The 23,431-nt window shown below is 35.9% G+C and overlaps 5 protein-coding genes across 8 annotated transcripts; 1 reads left to right on the top strand and 4 right to left on the bottom strand.

Moving 5' to 3' along the window:
* Nucleotides 1–229: 229 nt before the first annotated feature.
* LOC145101462 (F-box/LRR-repeat protein At3g59200-like) lies at nucleotides 230–1,988 on the bottom strand. The gene is made up of 3 exons (XM_079038665.1): nucleotides 921–1,988; nucleotides 672–809; nucleotides 230–578 (listed from the first exon to the last, which is right to left on the bottom strand). The coding sequence occupies exons 1-3, from the start codon at nucleotides 1,779–1,781 to the stop codon at nucleotides 459–461; spliced, it is 1,119 nt and encodes a 372-aa protein (XP_078894791.1). The 5' UTR covers nucleotides 1,782–1,988; the 3' UTR covers nucleotides 230–458.
* Nucleotides 1,989–6,573: 4,585 nt separating this feature from the next.
* On the top strand, nucleotides 6,574–8,737 carry LOC145101461 (FBD-associated F-box protein At5g56370-like). Its single transcript, XM_079038664.1, has 4 exons — nucleotides 6,574–6,691; nucleotides 7,150–8,048; nucleotides 8,144–8,281; nucleotides 8,389–8,737. Exons 2-4 carry the CDS (start codon nucleotides 7,167–7,169, stop codon nucleotides 8,677–8,679), a joined length of 1,311 nt encoding a protein of 436 aa, XP_078894790.1. The 5' UTR covers nucleotides 6,574–6,691; nucleotides 7,150–7,166; the 3' UTR covers nucleotides 8,680–8,737.
* Nucleotides 8,738–9,958: 1,221 nt separating this feature from the next.
* LOC145100094 (F-box/FBD/LRR-repeat protein At4g26340-like) lies at nucleotides 9,959–12,232 on the bottom strand. 2 transcript variants are annotated; one of them, XM_079037490.1, is made up of 4 exons: nucleotides 12,048–12,232; nucleotides 10,781–11,967; nucleotides 10,456–10,593; nucleotides 9,959–10,346 (listed from the first exon to the last, which is right to left on the bottom strand). In XM_079037490.1, exons 2-4 carry the CDS (start codon nucleotides 11,654–11,656, stop codon nucleotides 10,062–10,064), a joined length of 1,299 nt encoding a protein of 432 aa, XP_078893616.1. In that variant the 5' UTR covers nucleotides 11,657–11,967; nucleotides 12,048–12,232; the 3' UTR covers nucleotides 9,959–10,061. The 2 variants fall into 2 exon arrangements, with proteins under 2 accessions (XP_078893616.1, XP_078893617.1); XM_079037491.1 differs by having other exon boundaries at nucleotides 10,781–11,666.
* Nucleotides 12,233–15,059: 2,827 nt separating this feature from the next.
* Nucleotides 15,060–16,879, bottom strand: LOC145101460 (30-kDa cleavage and polyadenylation specificity factor 30-like). 3 transcript variants are annotated; one of them, XR_013705666.1, is made up of 3 exons: nucleotides 16,204–16,875; nucleotides 15,781–16,113; nucleotides 15,060–15,468 (listed from the first exon to the last, which is right to left on the bottom strand). XR_013705666.1 is itself a non-coding variant. In XM_079038663.1 (3 exons), the coding sequence occupies exons 1-2, from the start codon at nucleotides 16,569–16,571 to the stop codon at nucleotides 15,843–15,845; spliced, it is 639 nt and encodes a 212-aa protein (XP_078894789.1). In that variant the 5' UTR covers nucleotides 16,572–16,879; the 3' UTR covers nucleotides 15,060–15,468; nucleotides 15,814–15,842. The 3 variants fall into 3 exon arrangements, 2 of the variants coding, with proteins under 2 accessions (XP_078894789.1, XP_078894787.1); XM_079038663.1 differs by having other exon boundaries at nucleotides 15,814–16,113; nucleotides 16,204–16,879; XM_079038661.1 differs by lacking the exon at nucleotides 15,060–15,468 and having other exon boundaries at nucleotides 15,667–16,113; nucleotides 16,204–16,876.
* On the bottom strand, nucleotides 16,609–19,689 carry SLG1 (Tetratricopeptide repeat (TPR)-like superfamily protein). Its single transcript, XM_079038660.1, has 2 exons — nucleotides 17,040–19,689; nucleotides 16,609–16,747 (listed from the first exon to the last, which is right to left on the bottom strand). Exon 1 carries the CDS (start codon nucleotides 19,524–19,526, stop codon nucleotides 17,043–17,045), a length of 2,484 nt encoding a protein of 827 aa, XP_078894786.1. The 5' UTR covers nucleotides 19,527–19,689; the 3' UTR covers nucleotides 16,609–16,747; nucleotides 17,040–17,042.
* Nucleotides 19,690–23,431: the final 3,742 nt, after the last annotated feature.

The raw sequence follows: 23,431 nt of genomic DNA, 5'->3' as shown, positions 1-23,431 counted from the left end.
ATTGTTTGCTTTCGTTATGCGTCACTTTTGCACATACCTTCCGATTAAAAAGAACCAAAAAAAAAAGTGGAAAGTTAGAAGCCGAGCCTCCTAAAGCCACTCCGTCCACCCTAGAGTTGTCCACATTAATATTTGATCCATTAGTAGTTCAGTCTTTTCTGATAAAGAAACTTGAATACCATGTTTTCCTCAACCTTTTATACAGAAGGCAGCCACAATAAAGATCAAGTTATTGTTCAACCAGCACCACTAGCAGCTTGTTGTAACTTGTAAACAGTGTAAAACCAAACACAGTATAAGTCATTACATCATACATATCTTCTCCTTCAGACAAAAAAAACTAGAAGCCCTTGGAAACTTCAACAACTGTGGACAAAACCGCAATTCATCCTTCATGGTCAAGCTTTCGCATGTGATTGTTAGCATTGTCAAAACCTCTGCAGTAGCCAACATGTATTCTAGAAGCTGTATATCACACTTCCACCCATGCAATTTTTAATTTTCATGGTTCTGAGGTTCGAATGTATACAACTGGGGACAGATTCTGGCTCAATCCAGCAAGAGTCTCCCACCTTTTTCTACATCACAAAACCAGATATAGAACTGAATGTTATACATAACTTGGAAAACATAGAATAAGACATGTCAAAACTTACAAACAAGGAAATTACCTCTTCAATACATAAATGCTCCAACCCTGGAGAGTTTTCAAGCACTTGAAAAACTAGCAACCATTGAAAATTGAAACAAACCTTCAATTCCAAGTGCTTCAAATTGGAAAATTCGGATAGAGGTAAATCACTTGGGACCTTCAACAAAAGGGAAAAGTAGTGACGAATGAAAACAAGAATCATTCAAAGTGTAAAGCATTAGTAATAAATAACAAATTAAAAGTTGAATGTTTTCTAATGCGATCTTACATGAGGAGTTAAATGGAACAATGAAAGCGATTTAGCTCCACTTATTCCTTTCAGAAGGTCAATCGGATTCGGATACTTAAATGTTTTATCACGAAAGAAAACAGCTGCTTCAACCAATGATGATAAATCTTCCATCACAAAATTTGAACCTAACATCCCATCGACATAGAGGTATTCAAGATTAGGGAGATTCAAAACAACTCTGTGTCTAGATATGAAATCATTTGTTCTTAGTTCCAGTCTCTTCAAAGTAGGGATGTTGAAATTGTAGTCCCCGACTTCCTGCGGTAATATTAACAGAGATAAACTTTCAAGCACCGGGCATCCATTGATGAGTCTGAATGCCTTCACAAGACGTTTACTATGAACACTAATGTCGAGGGTTTTCAGACAAGGAAGTATGACTAGAGGTGGAACATTTAAAACCCCAAAATTACGATATCTCGCAAATACTTTTAGATTTGTGAGCGTCTTGCAAGTGAAGAGGCTGAGGGGCAGATCAAACAGTTGAACGTTTATGTCAAGCTCACAAATGTTTAACTTAACTGCTTTATCGATCCACTTTGACAAAGATGACTTTGGCACCATAAATCGGGTGAAATATAATCGGCATACTTTAACTTGGGAATTTTTACAGAGCTCTAATACCCGATCCACAAAATTCAAAAACCAATCGAGACTACAGATGTGTTGAGAATCATTCAAGTCAAGGTTTGTGACAAACGTCCAAGTGTATTTCCATCTTTTGGATAAAATGCTAGTTCGCACAGCAAAAATTGTAGGCATTAAAGAGAGTATATGTGAAAGAATCTCTTCAGGCAAAGAGCTAAACCTGTCTTCATTCTTACACCTGAAACTCATTTCTCAGACCTCTTCAATTCCTAATGATTTAAACAGAGAACAAAACTGTTTACGTCGAGTGAGGAGATAGATGGCGACTCCGTGGTGGCAGACGGCGGTTGGGGATGTTTTGAGACGGTGGCTGGGTGACTCGGTGAGGGCAGAACCGAACTTTATATTTCCTAAAGGCCTACCGAACCACTTCTAAACCATAAGTACGAATCTGCATTGATTTGTTTTTAATGTCAACTATTTTATTAAGCTAACAATGTTATATATAACGAACAAATTACATCAATGAAATAACAAGGAATAATGACTTAAAAGGGTAATATATTTTTCGATTTGTACACGTTTGGTCACTGAGTTTTTTTTTTCGTTTATATTTACCCCTTTAACTTGTTGAACTGTACACATTTAGTCATTATGACCGGTTACTTCAGGTTAGCCGGGAAAAATGATTGAATAGGGTAATATATTTTTCATTTTGTACACATTTAGTCCTTAATATTTTTGTACACATTTAGTCCTTAATATTTTTTTGTTTCAAAATAAGTCATTTTTGTTTTTGTACACATTTAGTATTTATGAATGTTTTCTTTAGGTTTTTCTCACAACATTTTACATAGGACAATCATTGATGAAGTGTGTGAGGCTGTTGATGTTTATGTGTAATTTCTCATTTTCACAACCAAAAAATTTTCATTTTTAAATAAGGCAAAACTCTCTAATTATAAATCCATTATTAAGAAAAAACGTTTATTCCAAAATATATTTAGCGAAAATCAGAGTAATATAAGAAAATGTGTAATCCTCAATAATGTTGATGGGTGTGTATAGCCATGCATTCGCCTTCCCACGACCAACGATAGAACCTGAAAACATAAATAACTGGGTAAGCACAAAGTTTAGTGAGTTTCCCCCAAAATATCCAACACAACAAATGTATTATTATGCATAACAGACCCACACTCATTAGATTGGTATACCTTGGCCCAATCAGTCATCGGACTGGAATGCCAACATGCAACAGGTCCAATCAGTAATCGGACTGGAATACTCAGGGTTTGTTGGTATGACGCCTTAATCCAACCGCTCTTCTCGAGTCTTCGTGCCTACAACTTATAGCCGACCCGCACCAGGTATCTTGGCCTACAACATATAGCAGGACCACCTAAAACTATCCCACCACCATATGGCTATCCCACATAAGATGTCGTGAGAAAAACCTAAATAAATCATTCATAAGTACTGATGAATAAAAAAAATGACTTATTTTGCAATAAAAAAAATATTAAGGACTAAATGTGTACAAAAATATTAAGGACTAAATGTGTACAAAATAATAAATATATTACCTTATTAAGTCATTTTTACCGGCTAACCTGGAGTAGCCGGTCATAAGGACTAAATGTGTACAGTTTAACAAGTTGAAAGGGTAAATGTGGACGAAAAAAAAACTCAGTGACTAAATGTGTAAAAATCGGAAAATATATTACCCCTTTAAGTCATTATCCCAAATAACAAACTTAGGTCTTTGCAACCAATATACCTAATTAATTAACTTTGTCTTTGATTCCTATCAAACAACAAAGAATTTCTAAACAACCAAAAATACTTTCACATTGTATTAAAAAAAAAAAAACTACTTCAGTTGTGCCTTTTACACCTTCTCAGAGAAGGAAAAAAAAAGAACCAACAATATCAATCATCATAATAACTAGAAATTGGAATAATCAAACCGCACCACCGATCAAGCTGATATAAAAGATGAACACCAGGCAAAGAAGAGAAGGAACATCCAAGCCCCGATGATCTAGGTTAAGCCTAATGGGGAACGTCAAGCAAAAACATTAACTTTTATAGGAAGAATTCAGAACCACAGTGTAGGAATCTTATTAATGACCAACATGTGCTTATCGTAATTGTAAATTTACCTTACGCCAAAAACACGAAAACACCCACGGTCGTTGAGAGAAGATAAGAAATTGTTGATGACATAGACATGAGACCACCTCCATTGTTGCACCCAAGGTTGTCAAAATCGGGGTCGTATGTATGATTGTCTTTGGATTTGCAAGATGAGGATCAGGATCTTAAGATCCCACAAAATAAAACATAATTTTAATTTATAATTTTAAAACATAAAAAAATCTCAAACATTGGATTTTCCATTTAAAAGGTATAAAAAATTCAAAACATTAGTCATAACTCACAAAAAAAAAAGGTAAGGTAGGATAAACGGTAAACTAAACTAGTAAATGCAAAAAAGCATAAAGTGGTAAATTCATTGTTTTCATTGTCAAAAAAAAAAGAAAAAAAGAAAAAGAAAAAAAGAAAAAATATAAGGTAGAATCGGATTGGATCCCGATCTTACGTTGTTAACTGCAACCCTACCCCAAATACGATTTATATACGATCCAGAGTATGACACACCATTTCTGCCTAAAATCATTTGAATGAGGAAATGTTTCGAAGGGACTTGACGAGTCGGTGAGCTGACTCGACGAGTCGGCTAGGGTTTTTCTCGACGTGTCTGGAAATGTGTAACTTGGCGAGCTGATGAGACAACTCGAGGAATTAAGGTGGATTATTTCGGAAAAGTTTCATTTTAGTCCCAAATTTTATTTTTTGAACAAAAAAGTCCCGATTATTTCATTTTGGCTCAAATTAATAAAAATGTCGTTTTTTTCTTTTAACAGAACATGACATATTATCGTGTAAAATCAAATAATAAGGCTTCTATGTTCAAAAAATAAAATTTAGGACTAAACTGAAACTTTTCTGACAAATTCCCATACATAGAACATACCAAATAGAAAATTTAAGTTACCCTAATAAAATAAAGAATAAGTGAGTCTTATTTTGTAAGCCAAGTTATTAGCCATTTGGCTTCCTTTGAAATTATTTTAATCAATACCTATCTTCCTTTTTTTTTTTCTTTTGCAATTAGTTTTTTTATTTGTACGTAAAATTATAAACTTTCCATAGCACAACCCTCCGTTTTTTCTCGACTTACCCTATTTCTATAGGAGGAAAAAGTCTTATTTTTTTCTCAGTCAATCCAAGAAACATCTCTAAAGAGTTAAGAAATATGAAAAATTAAAATGTTCAAATTATAAAACTTGGTCAAAGGAGACAACAACAAATTGATCAAATATATGTCAAATGCAAAACCAGGAAGATGCATTGAGAAATTTAGCAATATTTTTCAATAGGTTTTATTGGAACTTGGTTGACTATTAATCAATTTCCAGAAGTCTAGAAGTCTTGAATTTGTGGATGAAGTATTTACTGCAGTTTTAGTTGGCAAATATAAAAAGGGGCAAGTGTAGTTTGAAGCATCTAAACCAAAGTCAATTCAACTAAAAGAAAAACAACCAGATCATATATCAAAATAATATTTTTCTTTTGATTTCTTCACACACTTCAACTTATATTATAAATTCAAACACACTGGAGTTTAAGAAAACAACAAAACTCGTGTTCTTAATAGTGTAAGGCAAACAAAAACGTATCAATGCAAACAAAAAGATTGTGAATTAAATATTAAAAACAATATATATATATATATATATATATATATATATATATATATATATATATATATATATATATATATATATATATATATATATATAGGACAACACCATTAATGTATGTGTTCAAGTCATGGTTAGGTAATAGAAATATCCAAGTATTGGAACCACGGTTTAAGTCATGGTTAGGTACTAGGGACATCCACGTAATCAACAAGGATTTTCTTCGTTCTTTATTTAGAGATTGAAAGATGATCATAGAGTTGTGAATGGATAATTTTGGAAAATCGATGGAGTTAACGAGGCTTGTGAGTGAGATTTTTGTTGTTGGGTTTGACGACACCGATAAAAACACACAGTGAGCCTAGAAGAGCATAAGAAAGAAGACATGTAATAGTATATATTAAATTAGATCATATAATATATATCAGTTTAAACGTAATCTTCAGAAAAGTCTAATATTTTGGTTTATTGGTAATAAATAATGAAAAAGCCCTAAAATTTTGATTAATTAATGAAAAAGCCCCAAAATTTGGATTAATTAACGAAAAAAGACGAGATACCGGCTAAATCTGTGAAACCGGCCATGAAGGGTTAATCCGAAATTTTAGCCGGTAATCTGTCCTTTTTTGTAAACAAAATTTAATTTGGGACTAAATCGTAATCTAACCTAAAATATTGGGACTTTTTCGCAGATTTCACATTAATGTTATGCTAGTTAACTATTTCAGCTTCATGACATTATATAGTATAAAATTATATAAAGAACATTATACCTTATATTCATCTTACTATAAAACTTTTCAATTATAATATTCTTGTAGTCATATATATCGTTAATAAAATAAAAACGAGAAATCAAAAAAAAAAAAAAAAAACTTGATTAGTATTTCTGAAGTGAGAATTTCAAAGCAAAAATTTCTTAAGTCAAAATGCTAAATTTATGAGAAAGGAAAACCAAACTGATGAACCAAACAAAAAACTGGTGGTTTTGTACTGCATAATTTAGGGTTTGGTTTTGAATTTAGTAAAAGAAACATAACCATTTTCATATCTAGTGATTAAATTACGTTGAATTCTAAAAGAAGTTTTGAAAATATTTTAGACATTATTTTTTTTTTCAAAGATTTTAGAAATATAATAGCTTTTTCTGAATAAACAGATAAAAATATATTTTTTTCATATAAAAATATGAAAATGTAGTGGTCTCTTTTTTTTTTTTAACCGCCAAAAATATAAAGAGAAAACGAAGCTACATCTTTTTCGTCTTTTTCTTTTTTTTTGTTTATCGGTAAAACCCTGATTAGTTTTTGAATTAGGGCTTTTGAGCTTTGAGCGCTTCACTTCCACCACCGCTATTGGATCCTTCATAAGCTAATTACACGAATCTATGTAAGCGATTCCACTTCCTTAATGGAGTTTGATTAATAGTTGTTCATCTTTTGCAGGTTTATATACGCTTAAACTAGAATATCTTACTCTCAAACGATCTGCATTTTAAAATTTTCTTATTGGAAGTGTCTAATTCATAAAAACGTGAAGTACCAAATAATTTTATGAAAAATCTTTAAATTGTTGATTCAAACGCAAACATTTCCAGTTTCTAGATATAGTTTCAAATCCTAAACCATAATTGTTCGACATTTGTCTAAATTTACTTCAATCTGTTCATCTTTGTAGGCGAGACCTTTTCATTAACAGGTTTCCACCATGAAACCCTAAATTAAGTTTAAATAGGAATACGTCATTAAACAACAGTTTACTTACAAATGAAAAGGATCAAATTTGACATCATATATAACAGTATACATTTTGAGATGATTCTGAAATTTGTTTGTTCAAAATCTCAGGAAGAGGTAGCTTAAACATGAGTTCCACAAATGCAAATGTTGATAGGCTTAGCCTTTTGCCAGATGTGCTTCTCGCACACATACTCTCTTTAATGCCTACAAAATCAGCAGTGGGAACAAGCATCTTATCCAAAAGATGGAAATCCTGCTGGACATTGGTCCATAGCTTTGACTTCCATTACATTGACCACATCCCTGATTCTGATACGTTTTTGAGTTTTGTAGATCGGGTGTTGAAGCTTTGTAAAACATCCCAAGTTAAATTATTCCGATTACACTGTTCTGAATCTTTGATTGGAAACACAAACGTACCAAAGTGGATTAATGAAGCGGTTAAGCTAAACGTATGTGAGCTTGACATACAAGTTATCATACGCGAGTTGCCACTTAGTCTATTTACTTGCAAGACACTCACCACATTAAGATTAGCCATTGGTGGTTGTGATTCAGATGTTCTTAATGTTCCATCTATTCCATCTGGAGTCACACTTCCTTGTTTGAAAACCCTTGACATCCATGTGTTTAATGAACCTTTTGTGAATGTATGCAAACTCATTTACGCATGTCCAATACTTGAAAGTTTAAGTTTATCTCTAGAAAAACGACGATGGCGTGAAGACAACCAAGAGTATAGTTTCAATATTCCTACTTTGAAGCGATTTGAACTAAAAACACCAAGATGCACATCAAGTATTAGCAAGGTTGTTTTGAATGTCCCTAATGTTGAATACCTTATTCTTGGTGGGTTCTTGTCTTCGGTTTTTGTGATGGAGGATTTGATGTCTCTTGTTGAGGCAACTGTTTTGTATTCTGAAGTCGAATATAAGCATTTGGTGATTGAGCTTTTAAAGGGATTAAGTGGAGTTAAATCACTTTCATGGTCCACTTCAACTTTTGGTGTAAGATTCCCCTTTCAAAAACTTCAATTTCTTTCATTATTGGTTAGTAATTATTTACCATTTTGACAATTCTTATGTTTTGTCTTTGATTGAAGGTCCCATTGGATTTCCCCTTGCCTAAATTTCCCAATTTGAAGCGCTTAGAGTTTAAAAGGTTTTCATGTTTTGGATGGTTTTTAATGTTTGAAGTTCTTCAGCAATCGTGTGAGCTGGAACATTTATGTATTGAAGAGGTAATTAGCCTGTTTTTTAAGCTTCGACATGTTTTAGTTTATTCTTTGCATTCTAGTTATTTTTACACGCATAACATTTGGTTATTTATCTTGTGATAAAACAAAAGCCTGAAGAAATTTGCTGGAAGGAGCCACAGTCAGTTCCCACATGTGTGCTTTTGAAGCTTAGAAGCATGAAATTTATAAGTTTCAAGAGGCGAGAGTGTGATATAAAGTTCATAGAATACTTGTTGGCGAATGCAAAGGTTTTGAAGACCCTTACCATCACATCAGAAATATGGCCCCCTGTGGATGAAATGCGGTTGTGTGAACAGTTTATGAAGTTTCCAAGTGCTTCGGGTTGTTGTGAGATTCAGTTTGTTAGGAAGTGGTCTCATTTCTACAATAAATTAGCTTGACACCTTTGATGGACATGAATTTGATTAAGAGTAAGTTTATTATTTTGGCCCTGTGGTATATGATTTTGAGTCAAAGTTATATGATTTTGTTGCAATTATTGTCTTTGTGGTTTCATTTTGATATTTTTATTATTCGTGATCAAACTTTAAATGTCAATCCACACTTGACAAAAAGGTGATTACCATCTTCACTTTGTAAACCGAAACACAAACATAAAACGAAATCCCTATGGATTCCCCTACTATCCAGTAAGAATTTGATCTTTTAACACCCTCCAAGTGCAAATAGTAACCTTTTAGGCACAAAACAATTTTATCTAGTTTTATCATTTTCATTACTCGTGAGAGAGCATAACTTCATAAATATGATGTCTAGTGGCACTAAGAGAAACTTTTGACACCACCCAAAACCCTCAAGAATCTCACATATGTCACAAGAATATCAATCAACCCATTCATTTGTGTCTCCTCGGCTCCATCCCCAACCAGAAAAATTAAAACCAACATGATGTTGCTGATCTTGATCGCTAAAAGATTGCACAGACGAAGCTCCCATCTTTAAAGGATTTTATGTCGCTCTAAGGTTGTAAGCTTCAACGTAAAACCTCAAATTTTAATGTAGAATATCCTTTATTCCAACAGTTATGGAAGAAGCGAAAAATGCAAAACTGACTACTCGTAAAAACAAAAGAACCGGGAATTTGTTGTTTCAAAATTGCAAAGGGAGCGAGAGGAGAGCAGGGAGAGATCGAATGATCTAGGGTGAAGAATACAGCTCCAGGAGAGCTTATAGAAACCCTAGAAAGCTGCCAGAAAGCTAGGACCGGTGACAAAGGCTACCCTATCACAATATATATGCCAAGTGTAATTCGTGTATGTTGAGTCATGGCCTTTTCCTTGATCGAATTTCGACACCATATTTTTGTATGATTACTAAAATGTAAAGAAAATGGAAAAACAAATAAAAAATGAAAAATAGTCATTTCAAGCCCTTTAAATTTTTTAAAGGACCACAATCACAAAACAATTCAAATTTGAACCATTAGTCCATGTCCAAACTTGTTTGGAATGAAACCACAAAAAAAATGACAACCGCGCTCTAGAATAAATAGTCAATTTAGAACAATAGAACAAAATGAAAGACAATTTAACCAACATCACAAGCACGTGTTATATGATTTCTGTGTTTAACTGTAACTAACATCAATTGAATGGACATGGATTGTAATTTTAACCCTTCCGTTTTCGAGATTAATTTCCTATGAGCAATAAAAAAAAATTAAACTCCAAGGAATTATCCCCGATTTTAACTGAGAAATGGAATAAAAAGAGGTTTAAAAGCCTCCGTAGCAATGCATGTATTTGCTGTGTTATAAATGAAACTAGTTACGTAAAGAATTAAGCCATTTCCCAACAAAATGAATCTGACAAAACCTAGAAGTCCTTGGAAACGTCAACAAGCGTGCACACAATCGCATTTCATCCCTCATGAGCAAGCTTTCACATGTGATTGTTAGATTCTTCAAAACCTCCGCATTTCCCAACATGTATTCTATGAACCTTAAATCACAATTACGCCCCTTACATCTTGTAATTTTCAAGGTTCTAAGGTTCGTAAGCATCCAAGATGGAACTGACTGCGGCTCAATCCAGCAAGATCCTTCCGGCTTTTGTTTTATCACAAAACCAGATAGAGAACTAAATGTTATGCTTGGAAAAATAACTAATTAAGCATCGAATAAGACATGTCAAAGCTTAGAAAAAAAGTACAATTACCTCTTGAAAACTTAAATGCTGCAACTGAGAAGAGCTATCAAGATGTTGAAAGACTAGCAACCATGGGGAACCAAAAGAACCCTTCAATTCCAAGTGCTTCAAATTGGGAAATTTGGGCAGAGGCGACTGCAATACGACCTTCAATATCAACAAAAGGAGAATTTAGTGAGTAATGAATGAAAACAAGAATCATTCTAAGAGTAAAGCACTACTAACAAATAGTAACTTAAAAAGTTGAACATGGCATGCTCTTAATTAAAAATTTAAAAGATCATGTACGAAAAAGGGTAAACTAATCCACCGAAGCTTTTTAAAGGTGTCTTACATCAAGATATGGAATGGACCATGAAATTGATTTAGCTCCACTTATTCCTTTTAGAAGCTCAGTAGCATTCAAATGATTAAATCTTAATTCACCACGAGAAAAACTAACAGTTGCCTCAACCAAAGATGACAAATCTTCTATCACAAAAAGTGCACACAAATCCCCACTAACACCAAGGTATTCAAGATTAGGGACATTCAAAACAACTTTGTAGATAGATCTGTAGCCACTTGTTGTTAGTTGTAGTCTCTTCAAAGTAGGGATGTTGAAGTTGCAGTACACTTCTTCTTTATCATTATAATCATTTATTACCAGAGATAAACTTTCAAGCATTGGGCAACCATTGATGAGTCTGAATGCGTTGACAGAAGCTTTACGATTAACAATGAAGTCAAGGGTTTTTAGACTAGGAAGCATGACTAGAGATGGAAAAATAAAATCTTGCCATACATTATTCGACCCAATTATTTTTAGTTTTGTGAGAGTTTTGCAAGTGAACAGGCTGAGAGGCAGATCAAACTGCTGAACATTTACTTCAAGCTCACACACGTTTAATCTAACTGCTTTGTCGATCCACTTTGACACGCTTGACTTAGGCATCACATAACGAGCAAATCGTAATCGGAATAATTTAACTTGGGGAATTTTGCAGAGCTCCAATGTCCGATCCACAAATTTCAAATACCATTCCAAATCAGAGATATATTGAAAATCGTTAAAGTCAAGGTTTGTGACCATCATCCAAATTTGCTTCCATCTTTTGGATAAAATGCAACTTCGCACAGCAAATTTTGTAGGCATTAAAGAGAGTATATGTGAAAGAACCTCTTCAGGCAAAGAGCTAAGCCTATCTTCATTCTTACTCCTGAAACTCATTTTTCACTTCCTAATGAATTAAACAACACAAATTTCAGAATACTCTAAAGACCTCGTCACATTTAATATCAAATTAAATTCGCAAATCCAACAATCCAAATGGCTGTTTTAAAGTTCTTGGTAATTACAAACATATTGTATTAAAATAGGCAAAAATCCATATTAATTTTAAGGAAAAAGAAAGTGTGAAAGTAAAACGTCGTTGATAAACGAACTCAAAATATGGTAGGAACGTATCAAGAAAAACAAGGAAGCACGAACTGAATGTACAACGCACTGAACGTTGACTAAGAACGCGAAACGAACATTAACTACAAAAAATCGAGATGCAAAAACATTAGACACTTTAAGAATGCATGAGTGATGCAAAACAGAGAAGAAAAATGCTTACGACGAGTGAGGCGATAGATGGTAACTCGGTGGTGGCAGACGGCGACTGGGGGTATTTTCAGACGGTGACTCGGTGATAGAACGGGTCGACGGAATATATTTTAATTTTAGTTAATATTTATATTCTAACAAAATGATAACTTTGAAAAAGATTTTTTAGTCGATAATCAAGGAAAAAAAATTGTAATCGTTTTTTATTTGGATGTTCCTTTCCATATCCCCTCACTTCTCTTCTAATAAAAAGAATCCTATAAAACCGTGTGTATTTATTTAAAATTCCGTTTTTGCCACGTGATATCTTTTGGTGAAGTGTTCTATTCTTTTCATGCTCAAATGCATACATCTATCTCTTCCTAGTTCTAGCTTCGCTGCTCTGAAATGGTTCCCTAAATGTGGATGTAGACGCATGAGTTGCGTTTAATTCTTCAGGACTAGTGAGAGATGAATGGTCAGGAACACTCGGCGTCATGTGGCTGATTTGATGATGATTTGTAGTCAAAGTAGAGAGATAAGCATATGTGTTGGAGCGCTTGAACGACTTGTATCATAATTGATGGATTCTTAGTTATGTGATTTTCTATGATTATATTTAGATACAAACTAATTGAGCGAAAGGATGAAAGAGAGTACAATGATCTCCGATGACCATGTTCTAGATAATTCAAAAACAATGAAGTTAACAAAAGGTGCTCTGAAAAAACAACAATGATATTTTTTTGAATATTTTGGAAACTTCAATGATATTTTTTGTACTAAAATGTGTACTTCGTTGATATTATGTGTACAAATGATATATTTTAATGATATTTTTTATACTAAAAGAACAATGATATCTTTTGAACATTTTGGAAACTTCGTTACAGTTTTAAGTCATTTTTTCAATTGCCTGAGGTAACCGGTTACCACAAGGTTTTATTTGAACAAATATGTATTTCGTTGGTATTCTGTATAAAAAAAATACTTTAATTTATTTTGTGTACTAAAAAAAACAATGGTTTATTTTTATACATTTTGAGAACTTCGTTACATTTTTAAGTCATTTTACCTAATTTAAAAGTTGAAAATGGCATGCTCTTAATTAAAAGGTCTTGTAAGAAAAAGGACAAACTAATACACTGAAGTTTTTTAAAGGTGTCTAACATCAAGAGATGGAATGGACCATGAAAGTGATTTAGCTCCACTTATTCCTTTTAGAAGATTAACAACATTCATATGATTAAATCTTACTTCACCATGATAAAAACCAACAGTTGCCTCAAACAATGATGACAAATCTTCTATCACAAAAAGTGAGCAGAAAACCCACTAACACCAAGGTATTCAAGATTAGGGACATTCAAAACAACTTTGTAGATAGATCTGTAGCCACTTGTTAGTTTCAGTCTCTTCAAAGTAGGAATGTTGAAGTTGCAGTACACTTCTTCTTTATCATTATAAACATTTATTACTAGAGATAAACTTTCAAGCATTGGGCAACCATTACCATCAACACTGATGTCAAGGATTTTCAGACGAGGAAGTATGACAACAGATGGAAAAATAAAATCTTGCCAAACATTATCAAACCCAACTAAGCTTAATTTGTGAGTGTTTTGCAAGTGATAAGGTTCAGAGGCAGCTCAAACTGCAGAACATTTACGTTTCACACACGTTTAACCTAACTGCTTCATTAATCAACTTTGAGACGTTTGATTTTGACATGATTGACTTTGACCCGTTTTTCATTAGCACCACACATCCATAAAGCCTTAACTGGAATAGTTTGATTTGGGATGTTTTGCAAAGCTTTATTACTCGATCAAATTTTTTTGACAAACAATCTAAACCATAGACAGGGTGATAACTGATAATTATCAAACTCAAGGTTTGTGACCAACGTCCAATTATACTTCCATCTTTTGGATAAAATGCTAGTTCTCACAACAAGTTTCGTAGGCATTAAAGCTAGTATATGTGAAAGAACCTCTTCTGGCAAATTGCTGCTTCAATCTTTCTTCTAGAACTCATTTTCAGACCTCTTCAGTCTTCACTTCCTAATGAATCGATCTCTTCACCTCCTAATGAATTAATACAAATTTAATATCAAGTTTAATATGCATTTCACCGCAAATCCAACAATTCAATTGGTTGTATTTGATACTATATACAACAAATATCTCAAACACTTTTTGGGTTCTATAACAAAGGATTTTGTTTCGAATGTGTACAAAAACAACAAAGACTTATTTTATAATAAAAAATCATTAAAGACTAAATAAGTACAAACTGAAAACTATATTACCATATTAAGTTATTTTTTCTGGCTTAACCTGGAATAGCCGGTTATAAGTGTTAAATGTGTACAAAAACAATAAGTTCACAAACTTATTTTTCAAAAAATAAAAATAAAATAAGGACAAAATATGCACAAACTAAAAACTATATCACCCTATTAAGTCATTTTCCTTTGATTCCAATAATACTAGAAGAACTTTAGAGCCCTCTAATGGGTGATCATTCAAGTACGTGTAGCAACGAATTAGTTTGGGTATTGGGTAGGATCCAAGAGTTATTTTGGGTAGGATGGTTTTGGTAGTTGCAAAGGACGAAACTACATCTTTCCACACCTTAACGTCCACAATCAGTGTGCAACCGATAGTCGTGGATGGGTGTGTCAACAATACTTACAATGTTGTGTCCCGAAAATCATTACAATGGAGAAAATGACTTGGATGGGTGGAATACTAGTATAATACAACACTCCACGACTCTCTAAATTAGTCACCATTCAAGGCATTGTATGGAAAGGATTCTCCAACCATCTTAAAGTACACAGAAGGGAACTATACAGCAAATATGTTGAAGACTAACTTTTTTTTGACTGGACACGATATATTGGATGAATTACACATGCATTTAATTTGAGCACAACCAAAAATGAAGTTATACACCCAAAAACGTCCTTAAGGATGATATTTTTAACATTGGAGAAACGTATCTACAAATATCTTTACAATCAAAGACAAATAAGAAGTTGTGAGCAAGATTGCATAGACCCTTTGAATATCTTGAACAAATTGCGAAGGTTATGTCTCATATTACATAATGTTTTTCATATCTCACAACTGAAAAGAACAATTGTATCATGTACTTCGTCCACCATATATATTACCACCACCATAGTTGACAGATCAACTAGAATTAGTTTAAGTATTACAGTGTCGACGCATAAATACAGGGCAACGGGAAGAATTGATTAAATAGCAAGATTTGGATTGATCAATTTCCAGAATTTCACCTTGAGTACAAGGTGAATCTTCTGGGGGTGTCTCTTACTATTTACATATGCTAGAAGAATGTAGTCAATTTCCATATGTTGCTTTCCATAGCTTTCTTTTCCCTCCTAACATTGTGTATGATTCGCCTCAACGCACATGTAAAATCTACAACATTTAACCAATGCCAATATATTGTCAAGATGATCAATAACTTCTTATGTGTCTTAATTTCAATAAAGTTTGTTATTTGTAACCTGTTAAACTTAACCTAAACCTACTTTCTCAAGAAATTCAAGATATGTGATTCCTAATAGATTGATTGCTAATGGGCTAAAGGCATACAGAAGTAATAGACAAGGAAGATGATAAAAATATATACATTTACTGTGATTATAATAAAACAATATAGAATTGTGTGCAAACAGCAACTGTTGTGGTATCAAAACAAACTATATACAAGATGATGATTCACTATACCTAAAGGAAAAACTTAGATCTCTGAACACTCACTTCTGTTTGTCATTCAATTGGACATGAAATTAAGCTGTCTGGCTAAATGTAGAAGAATCTGTTGAGGTAGGTATGATGAATTGATTGACACTATTATTTACCCCTTGTGGAAATTGGGATTTTTCAGATTGCTGAGAGTGGTTGGAATTCCGATTCTGGAAAAACCTATTGGGATTCCCATGACTGGAATTTAATTGATGAACCTTTTGGAGTACGTCTTGAACTGGAGGAGGAGGTCCAGGTAGTTTTGCATGTCTATATCGACAATCAGGACCATTGGGACAAAACCCTAATTTATACCTGCGTTTTTCAATTTACTTGTCACCAAAAACAGGAAGTATGGAATTGAGGGGAAAACAGACGAATTGAAGATAAAGAAAGAAAAATTACATGTTACACTCTTTGATATCTTCGGTGGTGTGTTTATAAACGCAGTCCTGTTGTCGGCACTCTCCGTACAACCGGAAGAATCGACATATCGGCATTCTTGATTTGTCATATTGATGGAGGAATCCGCAGGCCTCGCCTTTCATACAAAGACCGCGGAGCCAGTGGCGACATACGGTCTGACGGTAGCTCCTCCGTCCGGGAAAATTTGAAGCTGGGTTGTCGCCGGAGGCTGAGTTCACGTTCACTGCAGAAGCGGATGATACGTTATTATCATTATTACTATTGCGATCAGCGGATTGGTGGATTGCAGCTAAAGATGCGGTAGGTTCTTCGAAATCAAAGCTTAGACCTCCCTCTGTTTCCTCCATGATTTAATCGAACTACAAAACCCTACCGATGATGATTCTCAATCGGAAGAGGTGATTGAAATTGAGAATTGGGTAGGAAGAATGGTTTGTGTTAAATCTTGAAGATGGTGCAAATCGGAAGAACCGATGAACCTTCGCCGCGACACCGGGGAAGATGATTCAACGGTATTCTTGATCTGTGTGCAAAAACGTAGAAATGAGCCTCAAAAGTCAAATCTCTGCCTTTTTCATTTTCTATTTTGGACAAGGTTTTAAAACAAAGAAGTAAACTACATTTTTCGTCCTTTAAGTATAACTTATTTTTATTATTTTGGTCTTAAAAGGTTTTCTTTTACAACTTTGGCCTTTCATTCATTTTTATGTAACGTTTTCGGTGTATACTTCAATTCTTTTGTATATTATTGTTTGGTTTGCAATTCTAACGAAGAATTTAGACAAACAACAAACAACGATAAATGACAAAATTACCCTTTACGATAACTGGAACCGCTCCTTGATTTGTTTATCTAAATTCCCTAACATGTCAACAATACTCGTTCTTAGCGGATGAGAAGTATCTCCCGCTATAAACACATTTTTCCTTCCATCAACTTCAATCCAACTACAACCCGCGGGTTTTTTCAAATCCTTCCTCTTCATCAACTTCCTTATTTCCAAAACTTCATCCCATTTATCTTTAGCAGCATAAATATTCGACATCACAACATAATTCCCCATATTATTATCCTCAATTCCCAAAAGATGATCCGATACAACACATCCCATTTCCACATCATCATAATTCTTACACGCGCCCAACAACGCGCCCCACACGTTTGCATTCGGTTCAACCGCCATATTTTTAATAAAACTATACGCGTCATTAATCCGACCATTTCTTGCAAGAAGATCCACCACACAAACATATTGCTCCATTGTTGGTTGTAATCCATGCACATGATCGATAGAGTCAAAGATTTTCAAACCTTGGTCAACTAACCCTGCGTGACTACAACCAGAAAGAACCGAAGTTATCACAACATGATCTGGTTTTCCACCATTCTCAAGCATTTGAAAGTAAACCCTAAGAGCTTCTTCCCCCATTCCATGCATCGAATACCCTCCAACCATAGATGTAAACATAACCAAATCTTTATAAACACTTGTCTCAAAAATCTTACATGCATAATTTATGCTTCCACATTTTGAATACGAATCCAACAAAGCTCCTTTGAGTTGAACATCGTGAAAACAAGCTCTAACCACATATCCATGACACTGTTTCACCATATCCATAGATACCATTTGATTAACAACAGGAAGTATGCTCATTATGGTCATGGAATCCGGTTTTATTTCATGATTTTGTAATTCATGAAGCAAATTTACAGCTTCATCAGTGTAACCATGTTCAGCATACACCCGAATCATCAAATTCCAAGTGGTTAAATCTCTTTCTATCATGTTCTTGAATATAATACTCGCATCCTCATGGGACCCACTGTTGACATAACCAGATAACAGAGAATTGGAAGTGATGATGTTTCTTGTTGATAAGTTTTTGAATACTTTTAACGCATATTCCATGTTTTCACTTTTAGAATATGCATCAATCAATGCGTTTCCAAGTGTAGGTTCTTTACTGTTGAGAAATAAATGAGATCTAAGTGAAAAACCATGAGCTTCTTTAACCATACCCCTAAGTTGAAGTGTGGTTATGATAGTTATGGAGTCGGGTTTTACACCTTCCATGAACATGGAATGTAACTGGTCAAGAAAGTCAACAACAAGCTGACCTTCTGCAAGTGTTAGAAGAATCGAGTTCCATGATATCAAGTCTTTGGTTTGAATCAATGAGAATGTGTGAAATGCAGATACCAAATCGCCACATTTTGAGTAAAAGTTTATTAGGGAATTACTAACTGATGTCATGTTGTATAGATTAAAATGACGGATTATATAGCCATGGATTTGTTTCCCAAACTTCAAATTCTGTAAGTTTGTGCAAGTAGAGAGAAGGGTTAGGAAAGTGACAGAGTCGGGTTTTGCTAAATTCAATGAATTGAACTTTTGAAAGAATTCCAAAGCTTTTAACCACTCACCATTTGAAGTGTAACCTGCAATCATGGAATTCCAAGAAACCAAATCTTTTGAATGCATTCTTTTGAAGAGAGATTCAGCTTCCTTCATTTGTCCGATATTTGAGTAGAAACGCAGAAGTGAATTCGCAATAGAAATGTCAAGAAAGAGTTCTTCCCTTCGTATTGTGTAACAATGGATCTCTTTCCCAAAATGGTATGTAGAAACAGGGAGTATGTTGGCTATTGTAGCGTAATTAGGCGATGTTCCTTCCACTATCATCTGTCTAAACATTGAAAAAGCTTCAAGAAACAATCCATTCTCCACCAACCCTGCAACCATGGCGTTCCAAGATACAACGTCTCTTTCAGACACTTCATCAAACACTTGGTATGCATCACCTGAAACACACCCTAGCTTAAAATACAGAGAAACAAGAGCATTTCCAACAAGGGTTTGCGACTCTAGTCCTGACTTTATCACGTACGAATGAATACTCTTCCCTAAGCGCAAACCCTTTAACCTTACACAAACAGGAAGAACAATAGCAACCGTAACTGAACTCGGCTTAAAATGCTGTACCAAATTCATAGTTTTGTACAACTTCATCACCTCAATATCATGAACCCGAGTGCCCGCTAAACCAGACAGCATAATGTTCCAGGTGACAGCATCCGGATGGGTTATCTGGTTAAAAAGGATATGGCAATCGTCAAGAGCCTTACATTTTGCGTACATATTAAGCAGTGATTTGGAGACGATGACACAAGATTGTAAACCTAGTTTGATTACAGAGCTGTGAAGACATTTTCCGAATTTGATGTTGGCTTTTGCAGCAAAAGATTTAATTGTGGCTGCGAAGGTTTGGTAGTTAGGTTCTGAATATGATTTATTCATGGTGAAATCTTGAAGTTCTGAACAACGATTGAAACCAGGTTTTCAATTTTAACACAATTTGACAATTTCTTTGTCAGAGATTGGTTCGAACAAGAAATCCTACATTTTTCAAGATGTCAATCAACTATCAATTGCCGTTGATTTCAAATGGAGGTCTTTGATATGTAAAGTTTGGAGTCTATAAAGAAAATGTTTAAACTTTAAAACATTGAACGACCCATCTTAAATTGTCTCGATTTTTTTTCCGGATAATTTTAAAAGAACTAAAATTGGACAAAATAATTTAAGGGAAATTGAGTAATCTAATACATAGTTGTGCAATCCTTACGGTGTGATCCTGGTATAAGATACGAGTTGTATCATAAACGCATCATATTTATGGTAGAATAATAGGATCGAGATTCGATCCGCTCCCATATTTCCTTGATTTTTTCTTTTTCCTTTATTTGATGATGAAATTTTTTTCATCAATTTATGTCTTTTATTCTTTATAAAATTTATCGTTTATTATCTTGTGTTGTGACTTATGATTAATATTTTGTAGTTTTAATAACTTTTGAATAAAAAATTGAATGTTTGAAATATTTTTCATGTTTTAAAATTATAAATTAAAATTACGTTTATTTTTTGGGTGAAACATCCCAAAAATACGAGCCAAAATTTCATTTTTAAAACATATACTTAGCAAAACATTCGAAATAAAACGTTCACCGATCATAACATTTCAAAAAGATATCGCATGTCTGGAAAAACATTTTCATAAAACATAATAATGTCAGAGTACAAATCCCCAAGAAGATCTTATAGTGCGGAATACAAGGCATGTGTGTAATGGGCCGCTACCGCGCCAGCTCTTTCCCCTTCGAAGAAGAGGTACTTGAAACCAAAATTGAAAACTGTAAGCACGAAGCTTAGTGAGTTCCCCCAACATACCACATACCATACAATCACATAACATACAAATATTGTCAGGCATATCTGGGTGCCCGACCTACCCCTTCGGTCCTCTCGACCGGATACTGTCTAGTATATCTAGGAACTGGCCTCCCCTTTGGTCCTCTCGACCGGATACTGACCAGTATATCTGGGAGCTTGTCTCCCCTTCGGTCCTCTCGACCGGATACTGACTAGCATATTTGGGTGCTGGTCTCCCCTTCGGTCCTCTCGACCGGACACTGGGGACTATTTCACCCCCTACTACTACCACATAGCACATATATCTCATAATCTATCTAGCATGGTTGGGCATGACCGCCCCTTCGGCTGGGGGACTATCTCCCCATACTGTCACTAGCACACAGCATCATATCATACTAGCACAATAATATATCACAGGTAGTAGCAACCCTAGATGAATATCACAGAGACAAACATCTATCATACAATCCTACTGGTGGGCCGACATTGTGGCCGTAGACCCACTGCTACTGGAAGGTAACTCACCTCAAAGTAGTTGCTGATCGGTGTGGGAACTGACTGTCTTCTGCTGTTGCTGCTCCGGAAATCCTCCGACTATAATTCCCACAAAACCCTTAGTCAAATACTGCTAACTGACCTCAGGGTAAAATGACCATTTACCCCTAACCAAACCAAGAGTCAAAGTCAAAGTCAACTGCCAGTTGACCCGACTCGCCGAGTTGGCTTGCCAACTCGTCGAGTCCCTATCCCTTTGTCTGACCATAAACTCGTATCTACTCGTTGAGTTAAGCATTGACTCGACGAGTTTTCCTTCTAAACTAAAGGCCAATAGTCCTTCATCCTACTCGCTGAGTTGTATGAACAACTCGCCGAGTTCATCTTCATCCGAAGAGCACTCTATGCTGAGACTCATCGAGCTGTATGAACAACTCGCTGAGTCTGTTCTTGAGGCAAGAAGATTGCCTTGAACTCACCGAGTCATGGCATTGACCCGCCGAGTTACTTCATGAGCGAGTCTGGCTTCGGACCCACTGAGTCACACCCCATGACTCACTACTCCAACCCGCAACACAAAAAGGGGGAAAACTCGGGGACTCGCGACTCGACTCGCCGAGTCTGCCACATGCAAATACTATAAACCCGATTTTTCTTGAATCCAACTCATGCCATACATAGATCTAGGTTTCTAGGGCTTGATTAACACGTAAAGTTTCCAACTTTACATGTAAATAAACACCAATGAAGGTTTTAGGGCTCAAAATGCACCAAAAGAGTAGATATAGGGCTTTCATGCAATATGGCTCCATAAAGGCAGTAGATCCAAGCTCCTGGAGCTCAATCATGCCTAGATCTAGAGGCTAAACAACTTATTACAAACCCTAATAGACAATCAAGCTTGGGGAAAGGATCAAGAAGGACTTTCATGGAGCTATAAAGGACTATAAGCATGAAAATAGAGGGAAACTGAGTTATACCTCAAAGAAATCACTGAGATAACACAAGGATGCCTAGCCTCCTTCTTCTCTTCTGGATCTACTCCCCTTCCCTCACAAAGTCTTCAAGAAAACACACCAAAATGCTTCAATCTCACAAGGGACAAGGCTTGGACGAAGTAGAGAGCTCTGAGGGTGAAGGGGGCGAGCTTGGGGGCGGATAAGAGGGTTTAAATAGGGTGCAAACCCTTGAAATTTAGGGTTTCATCAGATAGTTGGGACTTGCCGAGTCCAGAATGTGGACTCGCCGAGTTGCCAACTTAAACGTGCTCCCAAACCCGTCTCCACTCGACGAGTCGGGCCTATAACTCGCCGAGTCCAAGGATAAAAATGTAAAATACTTAGATAAATTTTACGTACCAGGAACCAGGTGCTACAAATCTCCCCCACTTATTTTAGACTTCGTCCTCGAAGTCTGCTGCTCGATCCTGAAATAGCTCGGGGTAATGCTCCATCATTTCTTCCACCGGCTCCCAAGTCCATTCCGAACCCTTTTGGTGCTGCCATTGCACCTTTACTAATTCCACCCTCTTGTTCCTCAGATCCTTCGACTTCCGGTCGAGGATTGCGACTGGGCGCTCAATGTAATTCAAGCTGTCATCAACCTGTATATCCTCTAGCGGCACCACCGCTGAATCATCCACTAGGCACTTCCGCAGCTGGGAGACATGGAAAGTGCTGTGGATCTGACTGAGCTCGGCTGGCAGATCCAGCCTATATGCCACCTTGCCCACCCGGGCTACAACCCTGAACGGACCAATGTATCTCGGGCCCAACTTGCCCCGCTTCCTAAATCGAATGACGCCTTTCCAAGGCAACACTTTCAGGAGAACCATATCCCCGACCTGGAACTCCAGGTCTGAACGACGCTTGTCGGCGTAACTTTTCTACCGACTCTGCGCAGTCTGAAGCCTGCTTCGAACCTGCTGGATCCTATCGATCGTCTTGAGCACCACCTCGGTGCTCCCTATGACCCTCTGGCCAACTTCATCCTAACATATCGGGGTCCTGCACCTCCGTCCGTACAACATCTCGAATGGGGGATGGTCAATACTCGCGTGGTAGCTGTTGTTGTACGAGAACTCAGCCAAGGGAAGATAGGTACCCCAACTACCACCAAAATCTAGCACACATGCCCGCAACATATCCTCCAAGGTCTGGATGGTCCGCTCGCTCTGACCATCCGTCTGCGGGTGAAAGGCGGTGCTAAAATGCAGACGAGTTCCCAACTTATCATGAAAATTCTTCCAAAACCTGGAAGTGAACCGCACATCTCGGTCTGATATCACTAACACTGGCACCCCGTGTCGCGCCACTATCTCCCTGATATAGATATCGGCCAACTTTTTGGCCGAGATACACTCCTGGATCGGAATAAAATGGGCGCTCTTGGTCAATCGATCCACGATGACCCAAATCGAATCTACTCCTTGCGCAGTCCTGGGAAGCTTCGTGATAAAATCCATCGTAATATCTTCCCATTTCCACAACGGG

Source organism: Lactuca serriola, chromosome 4 (genome assembly GCF_051521515.1).
Source record: "Lactuca serriola cultivar US96UC23 chromosome 4, Lser_US96UC23_V15, whole genome shotgun sequence".
NCBI lineage: Eukaryota > Viridiplantae > Streptophyta > Magnoliopsida > Asterales > Asteraceae > Lactuca > Lactuca serriola.
This window is presented reverse-complemented; position numbering and strand designations above follow the sequence as displayed.

Excerpts from the sequence above, each read along its gene's own strand:
- LOC145100094 (XM_079037490.1), bottom strand. The coding sequence starts at position 11,656 with ATGAGTTTCAGGAGTAAGAATGAAGATAGGCTTAGCTCTTTGCCTGAA. Across the intron at positions 10,594-10,780 it reads GGTCCATTCCATATCTTGAT|GTCGTATTGCAGTCGCCTCT; the intron begins GTAAGACACCTT and ends TTGATATTGAAG. Across the intron at positions 10,347-10,455 it reads AGCATTTAAGTTTTCAAGAG|CCGGAAGGATCTTGCTGGAT; the intron begins GTAATTGTACTT and ends ATAAAACAAAAG.
- LOC145101462 (XM_079038665.1), bottom strand. The coding sequence starts at position 1,781 with ATGAGTTTCAGGTGTAAGAATGAAGACAGGTTTAGCTCTTTGCCTGAA. Across the intron at positions 810-920 it reads TGTTCCATTTAACTCCTCAT|GTCCCAAGTGATTTACCTCT; the intron begins GTAAGATCGCAT and ends CTTTTGTTGAAG. Across the intron at positions 579-671 it reads AGCATTTATGTATTGAAGAG|AAAAAGGTGGGAGACTCTTG; the intron begins GTAATTTCCTTG and ends TTTGTGATGTAG.
- SLG1 (XM_079038660.1), bottom strand. The coding sequence starts at position 19,526 with ATGAATAAATCATATTCAGAACCTAACTACCAAACCTTCGCAGCCACA.
- LOC145101460 (XM_079038663.1), bottom strand. The coding sequence starts at position 16,571 with ATGGAGGAAACAGAGGGAGGTCTAAGCTTTGATTTCGAAGAACCTACC. Across the intron at positions 16,114-16,203 it reads GATATCAAAGAGTGTAACAT|GTATAAATTAGGGTTTTGTC; the intron begins GTAATTTTTCTT and ends TGAAAAACGCAG.
- LOC145101461 (XM_079038664.1), top strand. The coding sequence starts at position 7,167 with ATGAGTTCCACAAATGCAAATGTTGATAGGCTTAGCCTTTTGCCAGAT. Across the intron at positions 8,049-8,143 it reads GGTCCACTTCAACTTTTGGT|GTCCCATTGGATTTCCCCTT; the intron begins GTAAGATTCCCC and ends CTTTGATTGAAG. Across the intron at positions 8,282-8,388 it reads AACATTTATGTATTGAAGAG|CCTGAAGAAATTTGCTGGAA; the intron begins GTAATTAGCCTG and ends ATAAAACAAAAG.